The following is a 23874-nucleotide window of genomic DNA, read 5'->3' as shown; positions in this document are numbered from 1 at the left end:
CCATGGTTCAATAAAGGACTTCGTTGACACAGCTCACGGGTGAGTGCTGCATTTATTTTCTGCTCTTGCATTTTTCACACATATGCTTTTTTCCTTCAATCCGTGCACCAACTACCCAGAGCTTCCATAAAGCATCGGTCATCCCGAGCGACAAGCGATAAATTTGCATGACCTTAGTCTCATAATTAATATTCTGTGCAGTCAATGATCTTTAAATATGTTGGGTGCAGAGATAGAATATAAAATTTTATAGTTGTAAGGTTGAAAGAACACACAAGTGCATTGGGATCAACCCATAGTCTAACATATTGATCCAGAGGATGATAAAACCCCTTGGGTCAGAAGCTAATTGCCCCATATTAGAGGAAAATTCCTTCCCAACTCCACATATGCAATCGGACTAGCTCCCTGGATCGATGTCAGTCGCAGAATCTAGTGCTCACAAACTGTAATATATTTATCAATACAGGCGTCGAGGCCTCCTTGTTACTGGGTTGTATCTTATTGTACTGACCTTCCTCCAGAATAGTTTGGGTCGCGAGGCTGTGGACTCCTTAGCAGCTTTGCTTTCTCCTTCTGAGGCTGTGATCTGTGTTGGGACATCAGAGGATTTAGGGTCCTGGATTACTACCTGTTCTGGGGGGGACTTCTCTGAGTTTACAGACACAGACACAACAGACTGCTCTACCACAACCTACAATGGAGATTAGTGATTAGTAAAAAGCTTTTAGTACAATTGAGTAACAATTACACCAACACAGACAGGAAATAGATTATTACTGTTGTTATTATGTCTCACTATCTATCTATATACAGCATCTAGCTATCTCATATCTATCTGTCTATCTATCCCATATCTATCTATCTATCTATCTATCTATCTATCTATCTATCTATCTATCTATCTATCAGCTATCTATATATATATATATCTATCTCATATTTATCTATCTATCTATCTATCTATCTATCTATCTATCTATCTATCTATCTCATATCTATCTATCTATCTCATATCTATCTATCTATCTATCTATCTTAGATCTATCTATCTCATATCTATCTATCTCTCATATCTATCTACCTATCTATCTCCCATCTTTCTGTTATCTATCTATCTCCTCTAATTTCTGCCTCATAGAAGACTATATTATTAATTATTGGTGTACGTCTCCTCTTGATACCACTGATGATGTGACTGGAGATCGGGGTAGTAGCTGAACAATGACTGATTAATCAGACACAACAGTGTGATATATGATTGTGTCCTCACACAATAAGTGGCTGCCAGTGACAGCCCCAGAAAGAAGTCACCCTATTTATGAAATATAGTCCATAGACATCTCACATAATTGCTACAAATACATGATATCCCTCAATGTAAGCACTTGTCCAAATGAGAGTCTGTGACAGGCAGGATGGTTATTGCTCATTATTATGTATTAATTAGAGGAAGATAATAAGCTTATAATAATGTAAATCACATGAATCCAACAGACAGCAAAATACATCACAACTTCTACTTACTTTGCTGCCACTTGTCTGCTGCTCGTCTTTTTTCGACTGTCAAGAAAATAAAAAGGCATAGTTTCATACTGAAGAGCAATTAACGTGTTTCTAGTATTTCAAGGAAGCGATTATCTTCTGATTGTTATGATGAATTAGCTTATGTTAGTATTGAGGAGCTGATGCAGTAATCGGACTTTCACATGGTGTGATGATCGCCCAAAAGATCGATCACCACTATTGCTGTAATATCAAGCGAGAATCTGATCATTTGTCGTTGATCACGTCGCTTTTATTTTGTCCCGCAATGGAAACAGACATCAGCCTGTCACTTGTAATGGAAAAGTAATTCTGTTATTTCTCGATCCTACGTGATACATTACCTATATTGTATGCATTGCTGTGGTTGGAGAGAACTAGGTAGGCACACCTGGGTCCACAAGTATTTAGAAAGTGGCTTTTTCTAGTTTGTTCTCTGTATACAAAGTATGAATTTCAAATTTAAGTTGACAATTATTTCCTTGGGAAGAAAAAATAAATCTTTTTTTTACCTCTCAAGGAGGTGGCCATATCATGGCTGGGTTTAAGAGACATCTTTATGAATGTAAATCCAGAGGATCTTCCCAAGATGAGACCAATGGCAACAGTGAAGAACAGAAAAATCCAGATTAGACTTTATTAGGAAATATCTAAAATGCTTCTGAAAGATATTCTATGAATGTATGAAACCATGATGAACGCGTATGATGGGAAGTGAAGAGTACACATCATCCAGCATACCTGGTGAAGGCAGTGCTATCGCATGGGTATATATGGCTGCCGATGCAACTGGGTCACTGGTGTTTATTGATGATATGACTGTGGATGGAATTAGCCAGATGAATTTTGAAATGTATAGATATATCTATTTTTCCGAGCCACTTGCTGCAATACTGATAGAATAGTGTGTCACAGTATAGACAAATAATGACCAAAACATACCTCAAGAGCAACGCATTAGCGCCTTATTGAGCCCAGGGATATTGCCTTGGATGGGCCTCACTCCTCTATGCTCAGCGCTGCAATGCCTGCCAGTCTATTAAAATCAAGATCAGGCAAGGTCGTCACATGGGAAAAATCAGCTGTAGCATTCACATATTGTCCGAGTGGAAGAAACAGTGTTGATCCCAGCAAACTAGCGGGAGACATAGAGGAATCATAGAATGTTAGAGTTGGAAGAGACCTCAAGGGTCATTGTGTCCAACCCTCTGTTCAATGCAGGATTCACTAAACCATCTCAGACAGATGTCTGTCCAGCCTCTGTTTGAAGACATCCATTGAAGGAGAACGCAGCACCTCTCTGTTTTACTCATTGATCACCCTCACTGTCAAAAACTTTTTGGTGCCGGACTGGGAAGTGAGCATCATTTATTTTTGTTCACTTTCCTGGATCTATTAAAGAAGATCTCCCATTTACTTTTTTTATTGATTAAATATGTGTGTATATGCATGTAGTGTATGTAACCCTCTCTCATGTATAGCACCATGGAATCAATGGTGCTCTAAAACGAAATAGTAGTGTGTGTGTGCAAATATACTCCCCTAGTGCCGCTCTTTTCAGTGTCTAGTACCATTCTTCTGCTTTCCTTAGTGACGTCACCGCAAATGAGACTCTCCAGATCATTCTAGACTCTATGTGTGAGTCGGAGGCCTCTTTTACAATAAAAACCCATAGAACCTTGTTCTGATGCTCTATAGCCTTACATTGTAAATGCAGACTGCAGCGTGACCCGAAGAGTTTGCAGAGTGGTGATGTCACTCAGAATAGTTGCAGAACAGTGCTGTACACCGGAAAGAGTGGCACTAGGTGTGTATATTAGCACACGCTACACTACATGCACATACTGTACACACACAATCAACAAAAAAAGTTAGCGGGTGTGCTTCTTTCATATAGTGTCGTAGTGGATAACCCTTTTAAGGCTGTCTATTACAACTCCTACTGAAGGAAGAAAGACCCATAAATCTGCAGCAACTAAAGATGGCTGCAGACCTGGGAAAATATTGTATCTCTTAGGAGCTCACTCACTATTTGTTGATGTCCATGTGTTCCTGACTTCAGGCAGTAACTGATCACAAAAGATTTACATCCACATATTAATAATAATAATTTATTATTATTTTTTTTAATCTTAGTTTGATCAATTACTTTGAGCCTATAAATACGTGACGGTGGAACTCTACTTTTATTGCAGTACTGCAAAAGGAAACTCGGTAGGGAGTAGTCACTATAAAAAGTGAAAATTAGAAATCTCAATGCTGGGCTCGCTAGTAGATAATAATGAGGACATCACATTAACATTTATGATGTTGAATAATGAAAACAGCAGGGTGACCGAAATGTGACTAATATAGGTCGTACTGTACATGTACACTGAGTTGTGAGAAAAAACAGCCAAACAATAATAATTGAATCTATATATTTTTCGCATGTAATATCTTTTTTGTTTGTAATTTGACATTTTAGAACTTTCCTAAAAAATGAAAATATTCAGGATGTTTTTTAATGTTAGGAACTTTAGGAACAAACTTTCCATTTCCTTATTGTAAAAAAAAATAATTTGTCCCACAAGTAGAGGCAGTATTTCCAGCTTTAGATAAAGCCTTTCAGCAATTATTAATACAAGGTTGGGATTTTACTTTTCATCTTCTACATAGACAGGTGATTCCTAATATCTGACCAGCAATTAGTTTCATTAGAAGACACAGAACGTCCAGAGATAAAGTGAGTTTCTTTCGATAAGTTGCTTGTCGTCAATGTGATGACGTTCATTAGTATAATTAATACTAATATGGGAAAAAGCTCACACACAGCTGAGGGGTGTCATGACTTTAGTGGATTAGTCAATGACCCAGAAACACTGTTTAACAGATGGTTAATTATTGTCAGGACCCCAAAAGTCCTTCCAGCCATCACCATCTGTTGTAAGTCAGTGATTTCTAACGGTCTCTACAAACCTTCTGCTTAAACAATCTGCTAAGTGTCCCAGACTTGGGGCTCTCCGACTTCTTCAGGTTTTTGGCCTCCATCTCAGAGGTTTGTTGCGCAGAACTCTTGTGTTTTTCCTTTTTAGATGATTTTCTGAAACCTCCATTCTCTTTTTTCTTTTTATGTGAGAGGTAGAGAAGGGCACATTGGTTATTTTTTATTCTTTCAGACATATTGGAGGTAATTTTTTATATAATAATGAATATGATGATGATGATGATGATGATGATGAAACTTTGGTCAAAAACACCTTACAAAAATGTTGGATCATTGATTAATTATAGCTTGGTAACTTTGGCAGTAATAGTCCTGTGTATTATTTTTTAGGGCAATGCCCGAGTCATCATGTATTTCATGACAGTTGGTATACGTGAATCCCCATGAGTTTCTCTACCCACCTTTTTTACTCCTCATTTTTACCCTTCAACCAAACGGCCCGACCGCTTTATCTGAAATAAAAAACTGACCACAATGGTATTTGGATAAGTTGGCCACAGCAGCCGTTTATTAACACATAATAACAAACAGTTTATTTATTAAACATTAACCACGGGGAGGGTGGTCCTCGAAGCCCCAAAATGTAATAAACTTGGCCTCCAGACCATAAAAACTTGTCTTCCATAACCGTAAAACTTGGCCTCCAGGTCACGTCTTGCCTCTAGCCGCTACGCTCCAGCTCAGAGACGCCCATAGACTCACCCGGCCAATTTCCTCCAAAATTACCCATATATCCTAATTATCACCTCCATGTGATCTTTTTGTTCCATTCCAAATTTGTTCACCCACGGGGGAGTCCAGGACCTTAGAGATCCCCCCCCCCTCCGATCCACCATTTCCATCACCACCAACCTCGAGGACCTCCCCCCCCCACGCCTTGCTGCCGCGACAAAACAACAGAAAACATAACGCAATAATTCGAGCAATACAACGATAATAACCCCTTTTTCTTAACGACCTTGACATCACCTATGAACGTTTCCAAAGCAACCAACAAAAAAGGGGAGGGTGGGTGGGAGCTTGTTTCTAGTACGGTGGGGGACCTAAAATGGTTGCCCCACTGAGATGGCCGTTGCCCCTTATACTGCCCGCCCTTACTCCGCCTCTTCTCCCCATTCCCCCTCCCCCTAGCCATACATCATTCCCCTGATTCAAATTTATTAACCCTTCCCCACCCAAAATTCCCTCAACCCAATGCTTTCTCATGTATTATCACTTAACCCTGTCATGGCGTCCTCCCTTTGAAGGCCTGTGGCCCAGTACGGCCTTACTTGACAGTTGGTATACGTGAATCCCCATGAGTTTCTCTACCCACCTTTTTTACTCCTCATTTTTACCCTTCAACCAAACGGCCCGACCGCTTTATCTGAAATAAAAAACTGACCACAATGGTATTTGGATAAGTTGGCCACAGCAGCCGTTTATTAACACATAATAACAAACAGTTTATTTATTAAACATTAACCACGGGGAGGGTGGTCCTCGAAGCCCCAAAATGTAATAAACTTGGCCTCCAGACCATAAAAACTTGTCTTCCATAACCGTAAAACTTGGCCTCCAGGTCACGTCTTGCCTCTAGCCGCTACGCTCCAGCTCAGAGACGCCCATAGACTCACCCGGCCAATTTCCTCCAAAATTACCCATATATCCTAATTATCACCTCCATGTGATCTTTTTGTTCCATTCCAAATTTGTTCACCCACGGGGGAGTCCAGGACCTTAGAGATCCCCCCCCCTCCGATCCACCATTTCCATCACCACCAACCTCGAGGACCTCCCCCCCCACGCCTTGCTGCCGCGACAAAACAACAGAAAACATAACGCAATAATTCGAGCAATACAACGATAATAACCCCTTTTTCTTAACGACCTTGACATCACCTATGAACGTTTCCAAAGCAACCAACAAAAAAGGGGAGGGTGGGTGGGAGCTTGTTTCTAGTACGGTGGGGGACCTAAAATGGTTGCCCCACTGAGATGGCCGTTGCCCCTTATACTGCCCGCCCTTACTCCGCCTCTTCTCCCCATTCCCCCTCCCCCTAGCCATACATCATTCCCCTGATTCAAATTTATTAACCCTTCCCCACCCAAAATTCCCTCAACCCAATGCTTTCTCATGTATTATCACTTAACCCTGTCATGGCGTCCTCCCTTTGAAGGCCTGCGGCCCAGTACGGCCTTACTTGACAGTTGGTATACGTGAATCCCCATGAGTTTCTCTACCCACCTTTTTTACTCCTCATTTTTACCCTTCAACCAAACGGCCCGACCGCTTTATCTGAAATAAAAACTGACCACAATGGTATTTGGATAAGTTGGCCACAGCAGCCGTTTATTAACACATAATAACAAACAGTTTATTTATTAAACATTAACCACGGGGAGGGTGGTCCTCGAAGCCCCAAAATGTAATAAACTTGGCCTCCAGACCATAAAAACTTGTCTTCCATAACCGTAAAACTTGGCCTCCAGGTCACGTCTTGCCTCTAGCCGCTACGCTCCAGCTCAGAGACGCCCATAGACTCACCCGGCCAATTTCCTCCAAAATTACCCATATATCCTAATTATCACCTCCATGTGATCTTTTTGTTCCATTCCAAATTTGTTCACCCACGGGGGAGTCCAGGACCTTAGAGATCCCCCCCCCCCTCCGATCCACCATTTCCATCACCACCAACCTCGAGGACCTCCCCCCCCACGCCACCAGCATAAATGTTCTGACCCCTCAAACATTTATGTCACGCCATACCAAAATACCTTTCTCAATGCCCTCTTGAATCGCCAGACACCACAAATCTAGACCTATCGCATTTAAATGGACCCCATCTTTCCTCCAGTATTCCCCTTGCCCAGATTCCAGATCCTTATGCCGAACCACAAGTGCCCCATTTCTCACCATAAAACGTGAAATCGCTCTGTTTAACTTAATCCTCGCCTTGTTCACACCATGAACAGATCTTGCCTCGCGCCAAACCTTCCTGGGCACAATGTCCGACCAAACAACCAACAAACGTGGAAACATAGACCAAAGCCGTAACATGTCAAACTTGATATCCTTAATTAGTTCCCTACAGGGACGTTTGCCCAAGTCATTGCCCCCCAAATGAACCACCAACAAGTCTGGCACCCGATCCAATCGAACAAATCTGTGGAATTCCGACAGCAATTGCTTCCACATCATACCCCTGTTTCCGATCCACCTCAGGGTTCCACGCGATCGGGGCACTCCCAGTTGTCTCCCGTCCGGCCGAACGTCGGCCCTCAATGCCGCCCAGAATACAAATGAATGACCCATGATCCAAATAAGCAATTGCCTCGGCTCTGAAAATAGAAAAGGAAACATCAACACCGTATAACTGAAAAGGAAAACTGCGGTCAATTAGATCAATCCGTTACAACAAAGACGGGCGAATGTAAGAACGAAATCTTACTGATTCCCACCGACCGATCCTCTGAACCATTTCATCTCCTAGACCCCTCCTGGCAGCCTCCGTTGCCGCCCCAATCCGGAATGAATGCCCACTAAAATTCTTCGCTGAAATGCCCCCTTTTTCCAAACAACGTCTAAATACAGTCAAAAATTGAAAACGGGAGAGAAATGACCCATCCTTATGCACTAACAATGGGCAATCCCCCGAACCTGGACCAGACAGGAACTCCCTCAAACATTTTACCGGGCAAACTGGAGAGCCGTTTACCTCAAAAAGAACCACTCGACAACCTTTACCTGCAGTATCCGTTTTGGAAGAACGCAAAATTATCACTAGCCTGTCCCCAAACATGTCCACATCCTGCCTCAGTATACCACCTTTCTTACACTTGGAAGGACTAACCAATTCACCTAACCGAAACGCACCAAAAAATGCTAGAGAAAATGCTAATCTAAACAAAATTACTTCCCCCATATCCGAACACACAGCCTCTAACTGATTTTCCAGATTTAATAAAACTTCATATGACACCGGCCGCCTACCGTCTGACACCTTCCAGCCTTTACGACAGCCTTTTACCACCTGCCGGACCAGAAACGATTTTGTCAAATCCTGCAACCCTCTAAGTTTAAAGCCAAAAGCCAAGCCTGATAACGAATTATTGATTTTTGACACTGACCAACCTGACTCCCAGATATGACCGATAAATAAAATCAATTTGCTTTCGTCCTCTAAATCCGCACCCATCTGATTTTTCCACTGGACCCAAGAATCCCAGGCCCTCGTATAGTGCGACCAAGTTCCAGCCGACAGCGATCTGGCCAACAAGTCTCTCACTGCCCCAGCGGAAGATTCCAAAGCTCCTCTGAACAAACCTTCCCCGTGGGTTCCACTTGAGGTGCCAACTCCCGAACACGATCCCACTGCGAAGAAGAAAGAGCTTCAAGAATTTTGTTATATTTCAAAACCCCAAGCTCCGCCGTGACCCACAAATTAAAATTCAAACCAGCCCAAACCAATTGTTGTAAAACTCGCAGAAGAGAGTGTTTTGATGATGACAACGAATTAATAGCCTCCATGGCCCCAACTGAGCCGCAACAAAAACATATTTTCTTGTCTCGAACATTGCCTCCCCATAGTGTCAAAGCTACCACGATAGGAAAAACTTCGCGTAGTGTAATATCAGCCACTAAACCGTTCTCTTTCCACGTTTTTGGCCACTCGGCCACTAACCATTTGTTCCGAAAAAACAAAGAAAAACCCGATTCGTCCGCTGAACCGACCAAAATGCCGAGAAACTCCGCCGACACCACCGGCGCAATCCAGAGTGACTTTCCATTGTATGAATCCAGAAAAAATTCCCAAACTTTCAAATAATCCTTCAGATCCCTTCTAAGCCGTATGAAATGATTTGGCGCCCTAATCCCAACCGTGGCCAATGAAAGTCTACGACAAAAGGCTCTTCCCATTGGCATGATCCGACATGCGAAGTTCAGTTTACCAAGCAACGACTGGACCTCACGAAGTGTTACCTTCTTCAAGCTACCCACACGCTTCACCTCCAATCTCATGTTCACCAGTTTGTCCTCAGGCAATCTACACTCCATTGCCACCGTGTCGATTTCAATACCCAGAAAACTCAAAGATGTAACAGGCCCAACCGTTTTTTCCGCTGCCAACGGAACGCCAAATTTTTTAGCCACCCCTTCCATCGAGTGAAGTAAAACCGAACAATCCGAAGAAAAGGCCGACCCAACAAACAAGAAATCATCCAGATAATGAACACAAGAACCGAGTCCTGTCACGTCCTTAACTACCCATTCTAAAAACGTACTAAATGCTTCGAAATAGGCGCATGACAATGAACACCCCATCGGTAAACAACGATCCACAAAAAAATCCCCCGTCCCAAAAACAACCAAGCAAATGCATACTGTCCGGATGAACTGGTAGCAGTCTAAACGCTGCCTCAATGTCCGTCTTTGCCAACATGGCCCCTTGTCCACATTTTCTAACCCATGACATTGCCGAATCAAAAGAAGTATATAACACAGAACACAATTGGGGGTCAATTCCATCATTTACCGAAGAGCCCTTCGGAAATGAGAGGTGATGAATCAACCTGAACTTGTTAGGCTCCTTTTTTGGTACAACCCCCAATGGCGACACTCTCAGGTTAACCATGGGGGCTGTGTCAAACGGCCCAGCCATTCTACCTAAAGCCACTTCTTTTTGCAATTTTTCAGTGACCACTTCTGGGAATTCCCTGGCTGATTTCAAATTCCTGGTTGATAACCTCACCTCCATGTCAACAAAAGGGATCTTGAATCCCTCCCGAAAACCATCACGCAACAATTTTGCAGCCTCTTTGTCAGGGTATTTATTTAGGAAGTGCTCCATCTCTTCCAGCCGAACCGGTGTCACCCCTTTTTTCAAAACCCTCAGATCCCTTCTGTTTTCCTCCCTTGAAGCACTTCGACACCCCATGATTACCTCCGCAGGCGGAACACTCGTGTTTGAATTTGCACTTGGCGCCGAACCTGCATGCGCCGTCATTGTATGAGAAGCACAGTCCTTTCTGTACTGCCACCGAGTGCCCTGACTGCCCTGAACCCCCGGTGCCCCCAAGAAACGATTGTGAACCCGAACCCCCTTTTCCAGGGGCCGTCACTCTCATCCATAGAGCTATGTCTTTATGTTCCCATCTAATGTTTGGACGAACTGCTTTCCTCTGGCGGAATTGTTCATCATATCTCAACCATCCTTGTCCCCCGTATACTCTATATGCCTCCCCTATGGTATCCATATAGCAGAATAGGGGCGAACAATTTTCTGGCGCTTTTTCCCCAATCACACTAGCCAATATAGCGAAAGCCTGTAACCAATTATTGAATGTGCGGGGTATCAAACGAAAACGTCTCCTCTCCTCGTCTTCCTTTTTATACTCATCCCGTCTGACCCTGTCTAAATTAAAACGTTCGAGTGTGAGAAGTGAGAATATCTCCACGTATTCCCCCTTCCAAATCCTATCCCTTACTTCCTGCTTTAAATGTGTTCCCAGAGGCCCCTCAAAACAGACATACACTTCACATTTTGCAGCATCCCCTAAACGCACTGCTTCATCTTTATCTTTGCCCCCGTTATCAACCGCCGTGGATACCTGACCCGTTATTGCGTTGCCCGAAGCCGCCTCGTCCCCAGCCGCCGCAGTAACCCCCGTTACCTCGCTCTGTACCACAGGACGTGACTCCAGACTTCTTTCTCCATCCCCTATACCCCTTCTATTACCTAACCAAGCCGCCGAGGGAGATAACGTACCCTGTGCACTCCCCGCCTCCCATAACCGCACTAAATCTTTAAGACTTTGTAATAAAACACCAGAGCCGCCACTAGCCCCCCCAACAAGATAATTCCTCCCCCCTTGCATTCACATTTGAGGCTAGTGCAGGTAAGTAAAAAGAAGTGCAGTCTCGCTCACCTGGCTGCCTGGGTGCTGTGTTCCCAGCAGCCGCCAATCCGGCGTCCTGACGCGATCTCTCTGGGCGCGTGCTTCCTCCATCCTCGTGCTGTCCCATGGAAGTTGATGCAGTGTGCAGCCAGCCTGACTCGACCACTGCGTCCCCAGTGTCCATACGTCCCACATGTCCTGGTTCAAATCCATCTGATGATCCTCTTCTTCTAAATGAATGGCCTAATCCATGCTCCCCCCTCCTCTCCCCCTCCCCAGTGGCCAGAGATTCCCTCCCTCCTACTACACAGCGATCTCCTCCATGCCTGCGGTCAGCTTCGCCCCCCCTCCCCCTCCCCCTCCCAGCTGCAGCACAGGGACGTCCAGCTCTGCTCTCTGTAGCAGCAGCAGCAGCCGATGAGCAGGAGGAGACTCCCCACTGCCACTCACCAGCCGCCCTGCGTGCTGATGCTCGCCCCGCCGACTCCTCACTGCTGCTGGATGAATGCCGAGCCTGGGGCCGAACCGAAGGGGCCCCAGCCGTTCCTGACCCCGGATCCCTGGCTCCTTCTGCTGCTGGTGAGTGCTCGCGTTGCCGGCTTCCCCCCTGCGCTGAAGGCACCTGACTAGCAGGCCCTCGTGTGCTCTTCAGTACCTCTCTGCCCCGCCGAGCCGAGCCCGTTCCTGGTTGGGCAGCGGCCGCTCCTGCTCCTGGATCCACGCTTCCTCCAGACGCCATCGCTGCAGGGGAGGCCGACACCTCCCCCTGTTGCAGGCCCCGCCGGTGTTGCGGATTCCTCCCAGCCGCAGGTTTACGCGCCGGCTGCCGACGCTTCGTGACCGCGGCCGGAGGGTCCCTAGAGGGGCTCCTTATACGGCGCCGGGCCCTGGGGGTAGCCTCAGGGCTGAGGCGCTCCGGAGGCCTAGACCTCCGAGTCCGTCGCCCTGCACTTAAACCTTGGGGTTGGTCGGCTCCCTCATCAGGCAGCAGGCCCTGAATGGATGCCTGCAGCCATCCCGCACCTCTGGTTCCCGCAGCCGCTCTCAATTGCTGCAAAATCGCCTCAATCTCCATAACTAAAATCAGCTCTGAGCTTGTTTCTAGTACGGTGGGGGACCTAAAATGGTTGCCCCACTGAGATGGCCGTTGCCCCTTATACTGCCCGCCCTTACTCCGCCTCTTCTCCCCATTCCCCCTCCCCCTAGCCATACATCATTCCCCTGATTCAAATTTATTAACCCTTCCCCACCCAAAATTCCCTCAACCCAATGCTTTCTCATGTATTATCACTTAACCCTGTCATGGCGTCCTCCCTTTGAAGGCCTGCGGCCCAGTACGGCCTTACTTATGTGGCAAGTCACTGGTATAAATTGTGGTCTGAAGGCCACTCAGCATGTGTGCTCGTTATGAATAGAGGCGAAAAAACAAAACTTCACCCCACCCACATGCAGTATAATCCACCAAATAGTGTCTTTCCTCACAATGTTTACTAGAACTTCCCCACAGCAATGTACGATCAAGTTCTAATATACCTAAAAAGGACAGGTATATGTTGGGTGGTCAAAAATCATAAAGCCCCAAATACACTGGGGTAAAGTCAGCCAATCACTGCAACATTGGCGGGATCAATCGACCAATCTAAAGTGTAACGGGGGCTTCCTGACTCTTCCCCAACAGTTGAATTCCCCCTTTTGTTTGGTAGGGAAATAATGGGGTAGCTTAGCCAGGACTGATTGTCTCTAATTACAAACACCTGCTTGGAACTAAAAGTGGCCATACATCTTAGATAGCTGTCGGCCAAGCCCTTGTTTGGTCATCAGCTATTTCACCAACACCCATACACAAACATGATTGGCTTAGCCAACCGCGCAGGTGTTCTGCATAAGGAGAGTTTAGTAAGTCACGAATGGCTTGGGACCTCCTAGGCTTCTGAACTCTGTTGTACCCTAGTACACATTAAATGGCTGGTACGCCCCACCAAAATAGCTGAGTAATAAAGGGGTTTACTGGCATTAGGCTACAAATCTGCAGTCATTCTATGTGATTGAATGTATGTGAATCCTCACGTGTGTGCTGTCAGGATTCTCCAGTGTCAAAAACAGGTGGGTGCATGATCGCAAGTAAGTGAGTTGCGTACAGGTGGTCATGTGCCAACTAGACGTGTGCTACCTCGCTCAGTGCCAGGGTAGTGAGAATGCCAGACACACGTGTAGTTGGAATGTGACCAGAGGTATACAAATTGCACTTGCGGTCACGTGACCACCCAATCCTGGCACTGGAGGTGCCTCAAAGCACACTTTACAGTCATATAGAGTGACTGCAGACTTGTACCCCAAGGTCAGACAGCCCCCTTTAATCTTTACAGCTTTAAAAGGAAAATTCTTAGATTTCCTTGCATTTGTGAACATGCTTGTTTACTATTTTGAATTTGACACAGAATGTTTCATGACTTTCAGACTAAAGCCAGCATTCATCAACACAGTTTTCACCAGAATCCTTTTGCTCAACTCATTGTTGCGTAGTTTTTTGAAAATTGAGAATTTATTCGGGAGTGAGTATGGCTAAGAACAGCCAAGAAATTCATCATAATTTACACCATCAAAATAGTACAAATTATGACAAGTTACTCCAGGCCTTGACTAGAGTACATTTCTTGCCCTCACCTCTTAATGAATTTTAAATATTTTATTCCAGCAGATCTTCATTAACGCTGTAATACAAAATGCCAGTTTTCATGATTCGGGGCCTAAATCTCCAAAGGAAAGATTGCAAAATCTTTGGAGACTGATTCATCAAAGTGTTGAAATGTTGCAAAATGTTTAGAATTTGCCGTTTTACACCATTTTTGGCCAGCTGTGCCAAAGTGGGCATAGCATGGGCAGGATGAGTAATTGAGTAAATGGGCTTATATGTGTAGAAAAGGATGTGTACAAAAAAAGAAATTTGATTTAAAAATATGAAAACAATTGGGGTCCATAGATGAACATCCCTGGTCTACGATCGATCATCCTGCTGTTGGGAGACATATTTGTATATGCACATTAAGCTAACGTTCCCTTTCTAGGCTCGTTATGAATAGTATAAATGGACATTGGCTGGATGATAATAATATTGTTTGCACATTGCACCTTATGGATTTATTCTCAGACTTTCCTGAACATGTAGAAATGTCATTATGTACCACAGTTTATCCCCATACAAATAGTTCCAGGCTCCAGTGTCCCAGTTTGGGGAGAGGGGAGGGAATTACCTTCTTTCTGTTTTTGTGATTTCTACTGAACTATATATTTTGTTTTTGTTCTAAAAATTTGAGAAATGTTCAATGAAAAGAATTTGATTAAAAAAAAAAAAAAAAAAAAGCCGTCGCTCGGAGTCCATTTAGATGGTTTCCTTCTTATAATTTCTTCCATCCCCCCAAAAATGATAAATCGCTCCCACACATACCGTAAGTGTTCTCCGACTTATTTTGTTTTATAGTAGTTGCGTATATCAGTTGATTTTATTTGGGTGTTGTATGATATGATTTTTGGACGCTATATTGGTATAATACCGATATTGAATAATAGTACTATTTAGGTACTGTAGTATACTATATGGCAGTCTAATGTAAAAAATGTGGTAATATTTCTGCACTATACTGCACTATTATTAGGAAACTTATTATTAGGTATCACTTTGCCCCTTGAGGAAGCTGTTGTGAAACGCGCGTAGGGGCGTGTGGGTATCCCCATGGACACGGATATGGGTAAGATCTACGGGTGGTCTCATGTCTCTTTTATTGTTTAGACTATATTAGCCACATGGCCATTAACTGAACTGATATAATGATCTCTATAATGAGATTCTGCCTTTGAGACTTATGTGACCATTTGGGCTATGGATAAAAAAACTTTTATGCACTGGCACTTTAGTTTGTATATTTAAGTATTATCCTTACTTGGGTTGTTAGAGATAAACTTTATTTCCATGCCTTTGTCCTTGGGGTGCCATTACTTGTGATGCACCCTTAACCTCGTCTTTTGCTCTGTTCTAATTAATTATCATGTGATATTTATCTCTATATGTCATACCTTATGTCCAAAATAAAATTTATTGTTTTATGATATATATATTTTGTGGTTTTTCGCTCAAATTTTTGGTTTTTGCACTATTATTAGGATGGCATAGTCGTATTATTTACCACTACAGTATGGTAGTATTATGTACCCACGTTTATGGTACCATTATATGGTAACTTAATCAGTATGATTTAGAAACTGCATATATATATATATATATATATATATATATATATATATATATATATATATATATATATATATGTATATATATATACATACACTGTATTGCATTATTTCAGCATTAAAGTATAATAAATGGCAATATAATAAAGAAGAAATGTATAGTCGGAATATTTTCCGCACTATTAACAGGACAGGAGAATGAATAGCGGTATTGCATGGTATAGTTCGGTCATTGTATTTTTTTATGGTATTATATGGGCAGTGTAATATAATTTATGGCAGTATAATTTGAAAAGTGTATAGCGGTAATATTTATGCACTGTATGGCACTACCATAATTACACTGTATGACTGCATTATTTTGACACCTGCATAGCAGTATATTATTTAAATTGAAATGTCGCATTTTGATGTTATTTATGTGCTCTATGGCAGAATTATTTTAATAAAACATATTGTGTAAATCAGCACAAAATCTTTTCACAATTTGTCAATGTCCCATATTGAGTTAATTAAATTAAAATCTTAAGGGGAAACTATCAGAACATTTATATGGAATGTAGCCATATAGGTGCTCGCCCACTAATAAAAATGTTTCCTTTGTTCCTTTGTTCTAAAGATCGAATGTGCAAATCATGAGAAATCTAGCCTAAAAGTCATATGCAAATCAGTCTGGCAGTGCACTGGGGGCGTGTCCATGCACTTAAATTGATTCTTCTCAGCGCACAGACACTCCCCCAATGCACTTCCAGCCTGCAATGCATATGGCTTCTAGGCTAGATTTCTCATGATTGGCTCATCCAATATCTATAAAAAAAGGTATCATTTTTATTAGGTGACAAGCACTTATACGGCCATACTACTACTTCCATGTTTAAAAACGTGACAACAGATTTCCTTTAATATCCCTGGTCAGCTTTAATGCACAGGCGGACATGATGACATCAGCAAAGAGATTCACTACAAATTTGCATGAAAAGCTTCAGATCGGTCGCACCACGGCCCTGTCGTTATAGCAGGTTGTGTGCAATGGAGACACGACTCTTCATCCCGTACAAGTGCGATTACTGCTAATAAGGAACATCAGTTTTACTTCTTGGTTGGAAGCATTTTTGTAGGAGGATCCTGACAGATGGAGATGTCTTTAACGCTTCATGTCCAAACACTGGGCTCGGCATGCTTGCTCAGGCTAATGGGAAAACAAACAAGGTCTCTCCAGCAGGATATGCAAATGCCAGGAGGCTGTATGAAAGCTTAGCGTTGTGCTCTTTGCCTCCAGCTCCCCAGTGTCCAGCTGTCAATTACAGCACTATAATGTTTATTATATCATTATAAATCAGCAGTCGTCTATTTCCAGACAGTAGGATGCCTGGGGTATGCTCTGAGCACATTACTATCTGTATGTGGAGCATCGCTGTGCAGGAGAAGAAGTCACCTGTTGGTCACATTGTTTAGAAAAAAGTGCATGATACAATATACATTGTTGTGTTGGACAACTGAATAGGAAAGTACAAAGTACAGCACTTTCTCATACAGTAAAAAAAAGTATATCTGTAATGGGAGATTCCCTGACACATACATCAAATGATATAACCTAATACCAGCATGGACCACATTACTATACATAAGAAAATGCCTAGGTTATACCAGCTGCACAAATATAAATGTATACAGAAGATACTCAAGTTAAACCAGCATTCTCCAAATCACTATATTCAGAAGATATATAACTTATACCAGCTGTACATATATAATTATATACAGGAGATACCCAGGTTATACCAGCATGCTCCATATCACTATATACAGAAGATGTATAACTTATACCGGCTGTACATACTGTATATAATTATATACAGGAGATACCCAGGTTATACCAGCATGCTCCATATCACTATATACAGGAGATGTATAACCTATACCAGCTGTACATATATAATTATATACAGAATATACCCAGGTTATACCAGCATGCTCCATATCACTATATACAGAAGATGTATAACTTATCCCAGCTGTACATATATAATTATATACAGGAGATACCCAGGTTATACCAGCATGCTCCATATCACTATATACAGAAGATGTATAACTTATACCGGCTGTACATACTGTATATAATTATATACAGGAGATACCCAGGTTATACCAGCATGCTCCATATCACTATATACAGGAGATGTATAACCTATACCAGCTGTACATATATAATTATATACAGAATATACCCAGGTTATACCAGCATGCTCCATATCACTATATACAGAAGATGTATAACTTATACCAGCTGTGCATATATAATTATATACAGGAGATACCCAGGTTATACCAGCATGCTCCATATCACTATATACAGAAGATATATAACTTATACCAGCTGTACATATATAATTATATACAGAATATACCCAGGTTATACCAGCATGCTCCATATCTCTATATACAGAAGATGTATAACTTATACCGGCTGTGCATATATAATTATATACAGGAGATACCCAGGTTATACCAGCATGCTCCATATCACTATATACAGAAGATATATAACTTATACCAGCTGTACATATATAATTATATACAGAATATACCCAGGTTATACCAGCATGCTCCATATCACTATATACAGAAGATATATAACTTATACCGGCTGTGCATATATACGGTAATTATATACAGGAGATACCCAGGTTATACCAGCATGCTCCATATCACTATATACAGAAGATGTATAACTTATACCAGCTGTACATATATAATTATATACAGAATATACCCAGGTTATACCAGCATGCTCCATATCTCTATATACAGAAGATGTATAACTTATACCGGCTTTACATACTGTATGTAATTATATACAGGAGATGCCCAGGTTATACCAGCATGCTCCATATCACTATATACAGAAGATGTATAACTTATACCAGCTGTGCATATATAATTATATACAGGATATACCCAGGTTATACCAGCATGCTCCATATCACTATATACAGAAGATGTATAACTTATACCAGCTGTACATATATAATTATATACAGGAGATACCCAGGTTATACCAGCATGCTCCATATCACTATATACAGAAGATGTATAACTTATACCAGCTGTACATATATAATTATATACAGGAGATACCCAGGTTATACCAGCATGCTCCATATCACTATATACAGAAGATGTATAACTTATACCAGCTGTACATATATAATTATATACAGAATATACCCAGGTTATACCAGTATGCTCCATATCACTATATACAGAAGATGTATAACTTATACCAGCTGTACATATATAATTATATACAGAATATACCCAGGTTATACTAGCATTCTCCATATCACTATATACAAGAAGATACTTAAAATAATGGAGCTTGTATAGCTCATCCACGACCTTCTACACAAAAGTATACAAGAAAATTGTCATCATATGGGTGCACATAAGTCAGAGAAGCATGGGGGATGAAAAAGTTCCATACCTTGTCTGCACCCTCAGTCTTCACTTCCTCTTCAGATTTCGATAAAGACTTATTGGGTGTGACCTAAAAATGAAATATTTTTAGTAAAGCAATGAATTGCCTCCTAGCTAGATAGAGGTGAATCAATCCCACCACCCCGACTCCTTACTCAAAAAGAATATAAAAGTGGAAATTATTGACAACTCCACTTTTAAATATGAATGACATCAGCATTAAGAAGATGGAATAGCGCCCCTAGTGGACACGTAATATGTGAATGAAATTTTAAAAAAATACTATTGGTCAGGGCACGCTGAGATTTGTAGCTCTAAAACAGATGAGTGTGAAAGAACAAGCCCTATCACATTAATTTTATTGGTATATTGTAAAAACTATAACTTATATTGTTTATTAATAACTTTACTGTTTCGTAATAAGTAAGAAGTTAAAATATTGCATTATGTGCTAGGAAGAAGGCAACGGATTGATATGTATTGGGCTTCCCTCATATGGATTATTATAGACAGGAGTCCAGAGCGCTAACTACATATTCATACAATCATCGTGTTGGCAGAGAATGCGGTGGTCCATTCTGACAGCTGCATAATGTTGAGATAGAGACCCTGATTCCGGCGATGTTTCACTTCGTTTATTGTGTGCAGCAGTTCTGACAGAATCACAGTTTTCTCTGCTGCAGATCTAGCAGAGCTCAGAATACTAAGCTGTGTATAGCCCCGCCCACACCATTGATCGTCAGCTTTCTGTGTACACTGTATGTTGGCAGATATATTAGTGAGGGCGCGGTTGGACTAGGAAGCGCGAGACAACTAGTCCTGTTGTGATAATAATCTACTGATAAAATATTGATTTTATTGCAACAGCAAAACACAGCCCTGTAAGTGCTATATCGCTGGAATCAGGGTTACTGCCCCTACATCATGGTACTCTTGGACTTTACAGCAAAAACTTGGTGACAGATTCAGTCCCATTGCCCATGGGATGTAACATCCAACCCCTCATTATTCCAACTGCCATTACTAAGATATGTGACAGAGTGGATGGTGGTAAAGAGCTCACCGATACCAGCAGGACCCTGTAAGACCATGGAAATAGTGTATAAGTTAGTGACACTTGTTCCCTACGAAATTTTCCCTCTTCACATGTGTGAGTGATTTTATTGAGAAGCAGAAGGAACCGCAACAACTCAGGAATTAAGTGGAGACTACGTAACGTTACAGAGCAGGGTCACCAAGTGCTGAGGGGCAGAAAAGTCACGAATACCCTGCTGACTCCATAACTACAGAGTCCAAACCTCTCCTAGCATCAAAATCAGCACAAAAAATCTGCAACAAGAGATTCATGACATGGGTTTTCATGGCTGAGCAGCTGCTTGCAGCCTTACATCACCAAGCACAATGCCAAGTGGTGTAATGCCACTGGACCCTGGAGCAGTGTAGTGATAGATCACACTTCTCTGTCTGGCATCTGATGGATGAGTCTAGGTTTAGCAATGTTACCTGCATGACTGCATTGTGCCAGCTGAAAAGTTTGGTGGAAGAGGGATAATGCTATGAAGTTATTTTTCTGAGGTCAGCCTTGGCCTCTTACTTCTAGTGAATGGAATGTTTAAGGGGTTGTCCACTACTAGGACAACCCCTTCTTAAACTAAATGTTTGGCCCCGATAAAATAATACAGCCTATACTCACCTCCCGTGCCGGTGCCGTTCCAGTGGTGTCCACACTCGCAGTACCAGGGCTGTGATACGGTGGAATGACATGTGATACCTGGCGCCCAATCAGCGGTGGCATCACTATCTCCGCCTTTAGACAAGCTGAACATGAAGAGGAAGCCAGGGATGAGCTGCAGCCCTGGCTTCTTATTCATATTGAGTTTGTACGAAGGGGGAGACAGAGATGGCAGCGCTGATTGCGCGTCGGGCATCACATGTCATTCCACCGCATCACAGCCCCGATACTGCGAGCGCAGATGTAGGGACATAGCTCGTGCTAGTGATATCTCTTCCGTGTCAGGACCGGAACTGTCAGGGCTGTCACCATTGTTGCCAGGGATGCATTTTCTGACTGGAAGAGACCTTTGCACCTGACTGTAGAGGGCAGATAAAAGGGACGGCGTGCATCAGGAACGTGAGCATTGGCGGGAAGACAGCGTGTGAGACAGGAGAAGGTTGACTCCCTCTTTGCAGTTCGGCACCAAAAAGCAGGGCCGTGTTTTATTCCCTTATTCCCCGCGCCCAGAGACTGTGTACCTTCAGAGACCAATACCCCTACTGCTTCCGACTCTAGTAGTACAAGTCAGATTGTACCGCTGACTGCCACCAGTGCACGACACAGTATTTCCCAAACGGTGCAGGTTGAGGCTGGTAACGTGGCTGCGGCCTCCTCTCTGGGACTTCATTCCGCCTACGCTATACCACAGGCAGTTCCCTGAACAGTTCCTCCCCCAGGACCTCAAGACTACGCGTGGAAAGACCAGGATACTTTGCCGCCATAAAGAGACAGTGCTTCACCTTTTTCCGGAATCAGTACAGAGACTTTTCCCGTCATCTATGGGATTTTCCAGCCTCCTCCGTCCGGGAACTACAGGTTGATAAGTTAACCCATTATTTGAATCTATATTGTTCCTATTTAATTGTATACTCTTTGTTCATCTATATTACTCTAATATCTTTCTCCCTGCATAGAGTATCAACTGTTATATTACCTTTACATAAAAAGCCCATTAACTCTTGTTCTGCCTCCTGCTCATCACTGCATCCCACGTACCTGCTAGAACTTTACACTTGGCGTAGTCAGCAGGATGCAGTCCAACAGCACGGATGCGGCCGACCAAGCAGTTGGGGTTGGCCTTAGGTCCAGTATCTCTCTGGGGGCAATGTTGAACAATTTGCCAAAATTTACGGGAAGCAATTCCATGTTATGGATCTGGACTGAGCGCATAAGGTGGATGATGAGAATGCACCCCATGACCCTATGGACATAAGGCTCACAGGTGACTATGATGCCCGAGGCCTATTTCCGGCGACATTTTTCTGAAGCAGGGTGGCCCGAGTGGGGCCCAGTGATAAAGTTGACGGCTGCCAACCAGCTGCCCATCCCGGTCGCAGGGGTGGTGTGGATGCAGATCTCCATTTGTGGAAAGGATCTGGGGCGGAAAGGTCTGGTGCTAACCCTAGGAGAAGTGAGTAACAGACACACAGTCACTCTGGGAATGAATATACTGAAGGAATTTTAGAATCTACTTATCAACAAACCCGCTTCAAAGCAGTGGAGCCCACATACCCCCCAGAGGAGAGTATTCCAACAGTCAATCCGTGTAGCGCAAGCTAAAGTCTTTCAGTGACGGGGGGCATTAGGGAAGGTGATCATACCCGCCTCTGCTGGACTCATACTGCCTCCCAGGCAGACGGTACTTACTCTGCCCATCCGAGCTCGCACTCCGCTAGAAGGAGTAGAGATTCAAATTGAGCCATCTTTCTCAGAGCAACTTCCCTCAGGACTCTTGGTGGCACGTACGTTAGCCATTGTGCATGATGGAACAGTTCCTGTGTGCTGCGTCAATTTAGAAGATCGCGATATCACCGTTTCTCCCAAAAGTAAAATTGTTTGGATAATGGGCATGCCAAAAGAAATAATACCACCTAAGGCTGTACAACCTTGCATTTTTGTGTGGATTATCGTAAACTCAATGCCTGCACCGTGAGAGATTCATATCCATTACCACAGATTGAAGAATCCTTGTCTGCACTAGGAAAGGCCAAATTCTTCTCGACGCTGGACCTCACCAGCGGCTATTGGTAAGTACTGATGTTGGATCAGGATCGGGCAAAGACCGCCTTTATACTACCCATGGGCCTATCTGAATTCAACCAAATGCCGTTTCTGCTTAGCTAATGCTCCTGGAACTTTTCAGCATCTTATGGAGAGATGTTTAGGAGATTTGAACTTTGAAGCTACGCTCATTTATTTAGACAACATCATAGTCTACGCTGCTTCATTCGAGGATCATTTACAGAGACTGGAACAGGTGTTAAGTTGCCTTCAAAGACAGGGGATAAAAGTAAAGCCTCTAAAATGCCATTTATTCCACATCCAAATTGAGTACTTAGGCCATGTTGTCTTTGCTGAAGGGGTGAGGCCATCTCGAGAGAAAATTGCTGTGATACAGGATTGGCCTACTCCTGAGACGGTGAAAGAAGTCCGAGCATTCCTAGGACTGACCGGTATTACCAGTGTTTTGTGATGAATTTTGCCGCATAGTGAAGCCGCTGCACTGGAACTGCTGAAGGGATTGCCCTCGGGTGCAAAGAACAGGACTATTCGTTGGAAGGAACATCAGGAAAAAGCCTTTCAAAACCTGAAGAAGGCATTGACAGAAGCTCCTGTGTTGGCTTATGTGGACTTTTCTCAGCCATTTATTCTCCACACTGACGGGAGCATGCATGGATTCGGGGCTGTGTTGTCGCAGATACAGGACGGAAGAGAGAAGGTGATTGCTTATGCAAGTCGGTCCCTTCATGATTCCGAACGTAATGTGGACAATAGTTGCTTCAAGTTAGAGTTGCTGGCGTTGGTGTGGGCTATGACGGAGAGGTTCGCAGAATATTTGTCTGGATCTGAAGTACTAGTGCGTACCGACAACAATCCATTGGCTCATCTGGAGAATGCGAAGCTGGGAGCTCTGGAGCAGCGATGGGTGGCCAGAATGGCAAAGTTCTGGTATAAGGTCACTTAC

The 23874-nt window shown here is 43.1% G+C and overlaps 2 protein-coding genes across 26 annotated transcripts in view; both read right to left on the bottom strand.

Moving 5' to 3' along the window:
• The window catches only part of BCAS1 (brain enriched myelin associated protein 1), a 180780-nt gene that overhangs the window by 50917 nt on the left and 105989 nt on the right, over positions 1–23874 (bottom strand). For 15 of the 25 annotated variants that reach the window (XM_077253177.1, XM_077253187.1, XM_077253188.1 and 12 more), the window contains exons 6-9: positions 19143–19205; positions 4504–4650; positions 1528–1563; positions 515–694 (exon numbers count right to left, since the gene is read on the bottom strand). In XM_077253177.1, coding sequence (XP_077109292.1) covers positions 515–694; positions 1528–1563; positions 4504–4650; positions 19143–19205 — 426 coding nt within the window. The remainder of the gene's footprint in view (positions 1–514; positions 695–1527; positions 1564–4503; positions 4651–19142; positions 19206–23874) is intronic. The other 10 variants (XM_077253182.1, XM_077253193.1, XM_077253202.1 and 7 more) reach the window with 3 other exon arrangements.
• LOC143765953 (uncharacterized) lies at positions 7778–12745 on the bottom strand. Its single transcript, XM_077253205.1, has 2 exons — positions 11441–12745; positions 7778–8885 (listed from the first exon to the last, which is right to left on the bottom strand). Exons 1-2 carry the CDS (start codon positions 12618–12620, stop codon positions 7924–7926), a joined length of 2142 nt encoding a protein of 713 aa, XP_077109320.1. The 5' UTR covers positions 12621–12745; the 3' UTR covers positions 7778–7923.

This window comes from Ranitomeya variabilis, chromosome 4, assembly GCF_051348905.1.
Source record: "Ranitomeya variabilis isolate aRanVar5 chromosome 4, aRanVar5.hap1, whole genome shotgun sequence".
Lineage (NCBI taxonomy): Eukaryota > Metazoa > Chordata > Amphibia > Anura > Dendrobatidae > Ranitomeya > Ranitomeya variabilis.
This window is presented reverse-complemented; position numbering and strand designations above follow the sequence as displayed.

What these genes read in the sequence shown, in the direction of transcription:
- LOC143765953 (XM_077253205.1), bottom strand. Translation starts at nt 12,620, where the DNA reads ATGGCTAGGGGGAGGGGGAATGGGGAGAAGAGGCGGAGTAAGGGCGGG. An exon ending in CACAGCACCCAGGCAGCCAG is followed by an intron (nt 8,886 to 11,440) that starts GTGAGCGAGACT and finishes TCTTCTTCGCAG; the next exon opens with TGGGATCGTGTTCGGGAGTT.